The sequence below is a fragment of the Catharus ustulatus genome, chromosome 4 (genome assembly GCF_009819885.2).
Source record: "Catharus ustulatus isolate bCatUst1 chromosome 4, bCatUst1.pri.v2, whole genome shotgun sequence".
Taxonomy (NCBI): domain Eukaryota; kingdom Metazoa; phylum Chordata; class Aves; order Passeriformes; family Turdidae; genus Catharus; species Catharus ustulatus.
The window spans coordinates 1518696-1530083 of NC_046224.1; the positions used below are offsets into that span (position 1 = coordinate 1518696).

The 11388-nt window shown below is 42.4% G+C and overlaps 1 protein-coding gene across 1 annotated transcript in view; it reads right to left on the reverse strand.

Moving 5' to 3' along the window:
* COPG2 (COPI coat complex subunit gamma 2) overlaps positions 1 to 10449 on the reverse strand; it is a 31428-nt gene extending 20979 nt beyond the window's left edge. The window contains exons 1-9 of the mRNA XM_033058578.1: positions 10344 to 10449; positions 8978 to 9030; positions 8545 to 8625; positions 8258 to 8329; positions 7213 to 7292; positions 6306 to 6381; positions 2813 to 2905; positions 2075 to 2161; positions 940 to 1097 (exon numbers count right to left, since the gene is read on the reverse strand). Of these exons, the coding sequence (XP_032914469.1) occupies positions 940 to 1097; positions 2075 to 2161; positions 2813 to 2905; positions 6306 to 6381; positions 7213 to 7292; positions 8258 to 8329; positions 8545 to 8625; positions 8978 to 9030; positions 10344 to 10380 (737 nt within the window). The 5' untranslated portion in view covers positions 10381 to 10449. The remainder of the gene's footprint in view (positions 1 to 939; positions 1098 to 2074; positions 2162 to 2812; positions 2906 to 6305; positions 6382 to 7212; positions 7293 to 8257; positions 8330 to 8544; positions 8626 to 8977; positions 9031 to 10343) is intronic.
* Positions 10450 to 11388: the final 939 nt, after the last annotated feature.

The window sequence follows — 11388 nt, forward strand, 5'->3', positions numbered from 1 at the left end:
CAGCAATCCCAGGATTTTAGGCTGGAAAAACCCCTTAAGATCAAGTCCAATATTTTCAAGGCTACAAACACAGAATCCCAGGATCTTTTAGCTTGGAAAAACCCTTCAAGATCAAGTCCAAGACCTTCATGGTTACAAATAAAAAAATCTCAGAACCTTTTAGGCTGGAAAAACCCTTTAAGTTCAAATCCAAGACTTTCATGGCCACAAACACAACAACACAACAATCCCAGGATTTTAGATTGGAAAAACCCTTTAAGATCAAATCCAAGATTTTTATGGCCACAAACACAACAACCCCAGGGTTTTAGCTTGGAAAAACCCCTTAAGGTCAAGTCCAGTATTTTCAAGGCTAAAAACACAGAATCCCAGGATCTTTTAGTTTGGAAAAACCCTCCAAGATCAAGTCCAAGACTTTCATGGCTACAAATACAAAAATCTCAGAACCTTTTAGGCAGGAAAAACCCTTTAAGTTCAAATCCAAGATTTTTATGGCTACAAACACAACAAACCCAGGATTTTAGCTTGGAAAAACCCCTTAAGGTCAAGTCCAGTATTTTCAAGGCTAAAAACACAGAATCCCAGGATCTTTTAGCTTGGAAAATCCCCTGGAGATCAAGTCCAAGACTTTCATGGTTACAAATACAAAAATCTCAGAACCTTTTAGGCTGGAAAAACCCCTTAAGTTCAAATCCAAGACCTTCATGGCTGCAAACACAACAATTCCAGGATTTTAGGTTGGAAAAACCCTTTAAATTCAAATCCAAGACTTTCACAGCTCCAAACACAACAATTTAAACTGAATAAATCCCTTTAAGACCAAGTCCATGCATTATCCCACCACTCCAATTCCGTCTCTGTGGCAATTCCCACAAATGCTGCTGCTTCCCAACCCTTAATTAATTAATTATCATAATTTAAACCCTGCCTGCTCCTTACCCCTCCTCAGACTCCTTGAGCAGTTTGCTGGCAATCCTGATCAGCATGCAGTAGGCAAACTGGGATTTCAGGCCGGATTTGGTGAATTTATTCAACATCTTGGAGACAGCCAGGCGGTCGTTTTTCCTAAGGTGATAGAGCAGCCCCAAAGCATGATACTATGGGATGGGAAACAGAGGGGCACAGCTGTAAAATCCACATTTCAGCATCAAAAAGAAGGGTGATTATTGCTGTTTCCTGGTAGAAATACCTTCTAACCTCAACTGAGCCAAGTTGTAAAGATCTGCAACATTTCCTTGCCCTTTCTGTCCACTCTCAACTATTCCTGAAGATCCAAAGAGCCACAAAGTTAATTTATTTCCTTTTTTTTTTTAAATTAAATATCATAACTTCAAAGGTTTCAGCTTTGCACAGCCCTGAAATGACCTCACAAAAATCCTTTTTGATGGGATATTTCCAGTTCCTTGCCAAGTTATTTTGTTTTTTTTCCCCTCCCCATAAAAATGATTTACTGCAAGGTTTCATGTGAAGTTGTTAAGTAGGAAATAACAAAACTGATTTTACAGAATATTTCTGATCATGAGTCTGCAACAGACAGAATAATTCCATATTCTGAACAGACAGAATAATTTCATTTTCACAGAAGTCTGGAACATCTGCAAAAATGCAGAATTTTTTGCAAAAATGCCAAAATTTGTGGAGATCTTATTGATATTTGTGCTCATCTTTTATATCTGGTAAATTTTCTGAAAGCCAAGAGCTGCTCATTGGGAGGCAGTGAGAGAATTTCCTGAGGTTTTTGAGTACTCAGATTGAAATTCCCTCTGCAAAAAACCCCTGTGGGACAGGCAGCAGCATTCCAGCTACCAGAAATTGAGCAGGAAAAAAGGAAGAGAATTCCAGAGCAAGCTATTAATTAACAATCTTGTGCTGGCATCATTAATTTTTTTAAAATATTTTTTAATTTTTAATATTTTTAATTTTTTTTAAATTTTTTTAAGCTGTTTCCCACAAATCACAATTCTTGCTTTTAAAACATTGAAGAAAAATAAGATTTTTTTTTTCTGAAGTTTTCTAAAGAACTCCCAGAAATGCCACTACAGCATTTTTGGGGGACAGCCACCCTCAAACACACCTGTACCATGATGTTGTCACTGGAAGCAGCTTCCTGAGCTTCATTAATCCACCTTTTGACCACATCATAGCTGATCTTCATCATGTGCTGAAAAAAAAAAAATAAAAAAATTAAATTGGAGAGAAGCTTTTTATCTTACAGCTCCATAAACTGTGGATTTCCTTCCATCTCAGTCTCAAATTATTCCACTTCTAGTCATAAAAATATTAATTAATGAGATTTTTCCAGCTTTTTCTCCCCAAAAAAGGGGAGATTTCTTCATCTTGCCCTTCTGGTGTCTATTAGCAGAAATAATCCTGAATTGTAATTTCAGCAGGTGATTTCATGATAAATTCATGTTTTACACTGCAGAAATATGAGCATTTTGCACTAAAAATTATGATGATTGATGCACTCAAATGGTAAGAAAGGAATTTGAGGAGAGAAAGGAAATTCTGCTTTTTTCTTATTTTCCAGTGAGATGAAGAGAAAAAAAAACCAGAACAAACAGAGCAGATTCACCTTGCCAGCAACACAGATTTATAAAATTTTACTTTTTTCTTATTTTCCAGTGAGATTAAGAGATGTTTCTGATAAAAAAAACAGAACAAACAGAGCAGATTCACCCTGCCAGTAACACAGATTTACAAAATTTTGCTTTTTTCTTATTTTCCAGTGAGATGAAGAGAAAAAAAAAACCAGAACAGAGCAGATTCACCCTGCCAGCAACACAGATTTATAAAATTCTGTTTTTCTTACCAAGGAAGACACCAGAGCAGAGCTGGACACGCTGGGGACTTTGTCCACAATGGCCTGTTTCATGTACCTCTCAATGGCCTGCAGCATTGTACCCTGGGAGGGGGAAAAAAAAGGGAAAAAGGGAAGGGTGAGTGCTGGGCAGAGAGAGCAAAAAGCAGCAAAAATCCACATTCAAAATTCAGCAAAAATCTGGAGTTAATTCTGCAAGGTGGAGTTTGAGCTGCCTGGTTCTGAAAGGTCAGTGGTAAAGTGAGCAGGAGAGAAATCCCAGATGGAAATTGGAGCTTCCAAATATTGCAGCTGCACATTCCCAGTGCTGCAGCTCCACAGAGCTCATGGAAATTGTACAGGGCATCAAGAAGAGCAATCCCAGATGGAAACTGGAGCTCCTAAATTGCACATTTCCAGAGCTCCAGCCCCACAGAGCTCCTGGAAATTGCTCAGGGCATTGAGTGGAGCAATCCCAGATACAAACTGGAGTTTCCCAATCCTCCACCTGCACATTCTCAGTGCTCCAGCTCCACAGAGCTCCTGGAAGTAGCACAGGACACTGAGCAGAACAATTTCAGATTAGAAAGGAGCTTCCAAATCTTCCAGCTGCACATTCCCAGTGCTGTAGTCCCACAGAGCTGCTGGAATTTGCAGAGGACATTGAGCAGAACAATCCCAGACAGAAACTGGAGCTCCTAAATTGCACATTCCCAGTGCTCCAGCAACAGAAAGCTCATGGAAATTGCACAGGGAATTGAGCGGAGCAATCCCAGATGGAAACTGGAACTCCCAAACATTCCAGCTTCACATTCCCAGTGCTCCAGCCCCACAGAGCTGCTGGGAATTGCACAGGGCATTGAGTGGAGCAATCCCAGACAGAAACTGGAGGTCCCAAATTGCACATTCCCAGTGCTCCAGCCCCATAGAGTAGCTGGGAATTGCTCAGGGCATTGAGTGGAGCAATCCCAGATACAAACTAGGGCTCCCAAATTGCACATTCCCAGAGCTCCAGCCCCACAGAGTTCATGGAAATTGCACAGAGAGGATAGAGCAGAGCAATTTCAGATTAGAAAAGAGCTTCCAAATCTTCCAGCTGCACATTCCCAGTGCTGTAGTCCCACAGAGCTGCTGGAATTTGCAGAGGACATTGAGTGGAGCAATCCCAGACAGAAACTGGAGCTCCTAAATTGCACATTGCCAGTGCTCCAGCCCCACAGAGTTGCTGGAAATTGCACAGAGCATTGATCACAGCAATCCCAGATGGAAACTGGAGCTCCCAAATCTTTCAGCTGCACATTCCCAGTGCTGCAGTCCCACAGAGATCATGGAAATTGCAGAGGAGATTGAGTGGAGCAATCCCAGATGGAAACTGGAGCTCCCAAATTGCACATTCCCAGTGCTCCAGTCCCACAGAACTCCTGGGAATTGCACAGGGCACTGATCAGAGCAATCCCAGACACAAACTGGAGCTCCTAAATTTCATCTTCTCACAGCTCCAGCCCCACAGAGTTCCTGGAAATTGCTCAGGGCATTGAGTGGAGCAATCCCAGATACAAACTGGAGTTTCCCAATCCTCCACCTGCACATTCTCAGTGCTCCAGCTCCACAGAGTTCCTGGAAGTAGCACAGGACACCGAGCAGAACAATTTCAGATTACAAAGGAGCATCCAAATCTTCCAGCTGCACATTCCCAGAGCTGTAGCCCCACAGAGCTTCTGGAATTTGCAGAGGACATTGAGTGGAGCAATCCCAGACAGAAATTGGAGCTCCTAAATTGCACATTCCCAGTGCTCCAGCAACAGAAAGCTCATGGAAATTGCACAGAGCATTGAGTGGAGCAATCCCAGATAGAAACTGGAGCTCCCAAATCTTTCAGCTGCACATTCCCAGTCCCACAGAGCCCATGGAAATCGCACAGGGCACTGATCAGAGCAATCCCAGATGGAAACTGGAGCTCCCAAATTGCACATTCCCAGTGCTCCAGCAACACAGAGCTGCTGGGAATTGTACAGGGCATCAAATAGAGCAATCTCAGACAGAAACTGGAGCTTCCAAATCTTCCAGCTGCACATTCCCAGTGCTCCAGCAACACAGAGCAGCTGGGAATTGCTCAGGGCATTGAGTGGAGCAATCCCAGATACAAACTGGAGTTTCCAAATCCTCCACCTGCACATCCTCAGTGCTCCTGCTCCACAGAGCTCCTGGAAATTGCACAGGGCATCGAGTGGAGCAAACCCAGATACAAACTGGAGCTCCCAAATCTTCCAACTGCACATTCCCAGTGCTGCAGCCCCACAGAGTTCCTGGAAATTGCAGAGGACATTGAGTAGAGCAATCCCAGACAGAAACTGGAATTTCCAAACCCTCCTCTGCACATTCCCAGTGCTCCAGCTCCACAGAGATCATGGAAATTGCAGAGGACATTGAGTGGAGCAATCCCAGATGGAAACTGGAGCTCCCAAATCTTCCACCTGCACATTCCCAGTGTTCCTGACAACTGCAGAGGGCACTGATCAGAGAACCCTAGACAGAAACTGGAGCTCCTAAACATTCCAGCTGCACATTCCCAGTGCTCCAGCACCACAGGGATCATGGAAATTGCAGAGGACATTGAGTGGAGCAATCCCAGACAGAAACTGGAGCTCCTAAACATTCCAGTTGCACATTCCCAGTCCCACAGAGCCCATGGAAATTGCACAGAGCATTGAGCAGAGCAATTTCAGATCAGAAACTGGAATTTCCAAACATTCCAGCTGCACATTCCCAGTGCTCCAGTCCCACTGAGCTCCTGTGAATTGCACAGGGCACTGAGCAGAGCAATTTCAGATTAGAAAAGAGCTCCCAAATCTTCCAGCTACACATTCCCAGTGCTCCAGCAACACAGAGCTCATGGAAATTGCACAGGGCATTGAGTGGAGCAATCCCAGACACAAACTGGAGCTCCCAAACATTCCAGCTGCACATTCTCAGTGCTCCAGCCCCACAGAGTTGCTGGGAATTGCACAGGGCACTGATCAGAGCAATCCCAGATACAAACTGAGCTCCCAAATTGCACATTCCCAGTGCTCCAGCTCCACAGAGCTGCTGGAAATTGCAGAGGACATGGAGCAGAACAATCCCAGACAGAAACTGGAGCTCCCAAATTGCACATTCCCAGTGCTCCAGCCTCACAGAGCTGCTGGGAATTGCACAGGCCATGCAGCAGAGCAATTTAAGATTAGAAAAGAGCTTCCAAATCTTCCAGCTGCACATTCCCAGTGCTCCAGCCCCACAGAGCTCCTGTGAATTGCACAGAGCATAGAGCAGAGCAATTTCAGATTAGAAAGGAGCTCCCAAATCTTCCAGCTGCACATTCCCAGTGCTCCAGCCCCACAGAGCTGCTGGGAATTGCACAGGCCATGCAGCAGCTCTCCACAAAGCAGCAGCCTCACTCCTGCTGTAAATGCAGCTGCAGCAGAGCAGCTTTGGGATTTTCAGGGCACCCATCCCCATCTGTACTCACATCAGTGATCCTGCACAGGGCTCGGATGGCAGGGCCTCTGTACACATCCTCCTTGCCTGTCATGTCTTTGGTCAAGCTGCAATCATCAAAAACATCCTTTAACACTTCTGGGACATCCCCACAGCTCAGGTTTCATGTGACATTCACCTCATTTAGCTGCTGCAATTCTGGTTAGGAACAGCTTTGTAATAATCTGTTTAATTTGAGAGTTATCAACATTAAAATCTGGGGAAATGCAGAGTTGGAAAATGCACATTTTGTATTGTTTTACCATTTTTGTTTAGTTCATTCTCCTTGGTGGTGCTGTTTGTCCCACATGGAATTTTGAATTTAGAAATAGTGACCAAAGTTCAGTTTGGATTATTTCATATATTTCTAAAGCAATCCAACAAATCCAGATTTTGCTCTTGCAACAGCTGCAATGTCTGTTTCTGTAGTCAAAAAAATGGAGAATTCAGCTGGCAGAGCTGGAAAATGCACATTTTGTATTGTTTTGCCATGTTTTGTTTAATTAATTCTCCTTCTTGGTGGTGCTGTTTGTCCCACATGGAATTTTGAATTTAGAAATAGTGACCAAAGTTCAGTTGGGATTATTTTATATATTTCTAAAGCAATCCAACAAATCCAGATTTTGCTCTTGCAACAGCTGCAATGTCTATTTTTGTAGTCAATAAAATGGAGAATTCAGTTGGGAGAACGAGCTGAGCTTTGCTCTGCTTTTTTAAATTATGAGACAGCAAAGTCACAGCTTAAATTCTGACAACACAACAATTAAAAAAAACAGAAAGAACAAAGCAACAACCATTTGATAAACTGAATTCTCCCAGAGAGTGGCAGGAAAATAACATTTTAGGGGGTGGCTCATGCTGTGTGTCCCCTCTTGCAGGGGCTCTGGAAGGGCTCCCACCTGCTGGTGACAATGATGACATCCTCAGAGATATTGGCCATCTCCTTGATTGTGAGGTAACACATTCTTCTGAGGGTTTGCTGTGGAAATGTGGGGCAGAAAAAGATGAAAAACGATGGTAAACAGAAGTTTTCAAAGGGAAATAAAACATAAAAATTAAATATTTCATTTTAAAAGAAAAACAAGGTTTTAAATAAAACATTTTTTATTTTCAATTCCAAGTTAACATTTTCTTTTCAACTCCAAGTTAACACTTTCCTTTCTACTCCAAGTTAAGTGTAAAACTACATTTGGTAAGTCACTCCCTGATATCAAACAAATCAGAAGAGTAAGACATCAATATTTTGTAAAATAAGAACTAATACAAAAAATCCATGTTAATTATCAAGGAATTGATGTAGCCCACTCAGAAATCCCCCAAAATTATCAATTAAAAGCTTTGAAAATAACTTGGTTATTGTAAAAAAAAAAATAGAAACACATGTGGAGTGTTGACATTAAGTCTGAAAATAATTGATTTTATATTTTAAAAAATCCTCTACTTTTTAAAATGTGGGTATGAGAAAAATCCCAAACCCTCTGTATTTCCAAAAATATTATTACATCTTTGAACAGCTATGCCTTCCTTGGAGAAATCTCTAACAAGCAAACCCTTTTTAATTAAAATTAAATTTAATTAAAATGAGCCCCAGCACATGAGACACACTCAGAATGTTTTTACATTGTGCTGAGCCCAAAGCTGAATTTCCAAATCCAATTTCCAAACCATTCCATGATTTTTAGGGCGTTTGCCTCAATGAGATCAGTGCTGAGGAACAACACTGCTGTAAGGAACAGCAGCTTTGGATCTGCAGGCACTTTTCAAATTCTATTTTGAATGAAGCAGATGGTGATTTGTAAATTCAGTAATTAAGTCAGAAGCCACCTCCACCCCCAGCCAACCCACAGAATAACCACATGTCATTATCCAGCCCTTTATTTCCAAAGCAGGAATTGCTCCTCCTGTGCACATCAGGGAGAGGTGAAACACCAGGTCCTTACTTACATCATTAGACTGAAACAACCTGGTCATGGCAAAAAAAGCTTCTGTGGCTTCTGTGGTTCCAAAATGTTCACCCTGCAATGAGCAGAGAGGAAATTCAGGAATTATCCAGCTCCTTTTTTTTAATCCTTCCCACACACCCAGCAATTTTTCCTTGGAGGAAAAAAAATCTTTTGCCCTAAATGCACTCCACAAGGATGGAATTTTTTCCCAAAGAGATTTCCCTGAAAAACTTCTTTCCCACTAAAATAAAATATTCATTCTGGATGGAGAGAAATCCTAAAAGTTACCTGGTTGAGCAGGTAGAGGATCTTGGTGAGGATGTGAAGGCATCTCCGTGGGTTTATGGGGGTCTCATTGAAGAGCCGTGCCTGGGAACCAAACAGAAATTCTGCCTGAATAAATCCCACCAAAAATTCACTCTCTGTCAAACAGCAAAAGGAAATTAATCTGGAATTTTTATTTGTATTAAATATGTGCCTCAGAGAATGTGTTGTTGCATCTTTAGCTCAAAAATGCCTCAAAATAAAACATTTTTTTTCCTCAGGAAGAGCCCCCTGAGATGCCACATGTTAAAAATCCCCTCATTAATTGTAGATAAAATTAATTTATTTACACTCTCTCTGATTTTAAATTAATTCTATGAATTTAGCCATCCACATTTCACCACAATGGAAAAGAGAATTAATTAAACAGCATGAATTACCCTGGGATTATTCCTACCTCCTGAAGCACAGCACTCTTCTCCAGATGCTGGAAAGGATTGGAGCCACTGCCTGAGGAAAAAAAAAAAGATCTTTCAGCTGAGGAACTCCTCACACACCCCAAAAACATGCAGAACAGCCCCAAAATTTCCTCAAACCACCTCAAAACAGTGACATTCCTCTTTGGTATCAACAGCTTTAAATTCACTTTTATTAAGAGGTATATTCAGAGTTAGAGAAAGAACAAAGGGAAAATAAAAAGAGGAAGAAGAAAATTGTTTGCTATTTAATTTGCCTTCACTAATAAAATTACTTCCTTTTTCTACTTCCCTAATTCAACTATTTTTAGACCTTCAAGGACTGGAGGCATCACTGCTGATCAGGATGTGAAAAAAGAACTTTCCAGACACACAAATCCCTCCCCAGCCTCACTTCTGCTCCTGCTCCTCTCCTCCCCAGCCAGAATTCCTCATTTCCAGTCCATTTATTCCTCACTTCTCACATCCCAAGCAGAAAGAAATCGAAAATGAAACGAACTCAACCCCAGCTGAGCACATTCAGAGCTCAGAGCAGCAGCACAGAAAATTCCAGGCAGCATCAGGGATTGCAGGGAACATGGATTTAAATTTGCAGAGATTTTCCAGGGATGCTTTTCCACTGTCCCAGGGTGCTCCAAGCTTCATCCAACCTTGGACAATTCCAGGGATCCAGGAGCAGCCCCAGCTTCTCTGCACACCAAGATTTTACCTCCCCCGGGTGCTACTTGCTTAAATTTCCTTTTGGAAATTTGGAAAATTCCTTTTAGGAATTCCAGATATGCACCCACAGCCCAGACAGAGAAGAGCTGGAAAGGCTTGTCTGAAAAGTTTATTTTCTTTACGTATATAACCACATCGTTCAGGTAGTCATATAAATAAAAATACAGGTAATCAATGCTCTCTTTTTTTTTTTTTTTTTGATGGATGAAACATCTGCACTGAGCAGAGAAAATCCTCTCTAGAAAACAGAGCCCAGTTCTTTGGATTTAGCACCATAAAGGAGAAATATTCTGGCATTAATTTCTTCCAGCTGAAGCACAAATTCCCCATGAGCTGTGAGAGATGAGAGATCACAGAGCCATGGCTGGAAGGAGATTTAAGGATAATTTTTATCACCTTCCACCATCCCAGCGTGCTCCAAGCTGGCCTTGGACACTTCCAGGTCTCCAGAATGCAGAGTTTGTTTGGGAATTCCATCACCTCCGCATCTCTGTCCCCTCAGCATCCCCTCAGCCCGCTCACCTCCACCCCGCGCTCCCCTCAGCACCCCCTCACCTCCAACCCCGCTGTCAGCCCAGCCCTCTCCGCTCCCCAGCGCCCTTCCCCTCACCCCCAGCCCTTCCATACCGGACTCCTCGTCCTTTTTATCGAACTTCTTGATCATGGCGGCCCCGCTCCCGCTCTCCCCGAGCGCCGCCACCTGAGCTAGTCAGCCGGAAGTCCCGCCCTCCTCATCAGCTCTCTGCGCTCTGATTGGACAGAGGTGCTGTCAATCAACAGCAATTTCCGTTCTATAAGCCACGCCCCCACCCGCGCGCTGAAGGGGCGGGGCCAGCGTGAGGGAGGCTCTTAAAGGAGCCGCGGCGTTATTTGTGAGGGGGAGTGAGGGTATTCTGAACAGAGAGAAATAAATAGATCAATAAATAGATCAATAAATAGATAAATAATCCATCCGAGCTCCTGGCGAAGAAACGCGAACTCCTATGGAGTTCACGTGGAATTTACGTGACAATCCCACCCTCTGGGGCCTGTGGCAAAAGCTGAGGTAAGTCACAAGTAGCTCCTATGTAACTCTTACGTAATTCACATTTAACTTCTGTGACAAACCAACCACTGAGCCCCTTGGCAAAAAAACACATTAATTCCAATGTAACTCGTATGTTAACAAGTTAATTTTCACATAACTTTCCAGAGGAAACAACCACTTGAACCCACTGGCAAATAAAGATTCCCATTAATCTCCCATGTAACTCGCAAGTAACTCTCATGTAACTCTCCAGATGAAACAACCATTTAAACCCATTACATTTTTTAAAAAGGAATTTTAACAAAGGCAAAAAAAAGGGGATTCCCATTAATCTCCCAAGTGACTCCCAGGTGTAAATCCCAAGTAATTCCCATGTAATTCTTATTTAATTCACACATAACTCCCATGTAAATCTCATAACACAACAAGCATTGAGCCCCTTGGCAAAAAACCAAATTAATTCCCATGTAACTCATATTTTAACAAGTTAATAGAGTTAACTTTCACATAACTCTCCAGAGAAAACAACCACTTGAACCCACTGGCAAATAAAGATTCCCATTAATCTCCCCATGTAACTCGCAAGTAACTCTCATGTAACTCTCCAGATGAAACAACCATTTAAACCCATTACATTTTAAAATA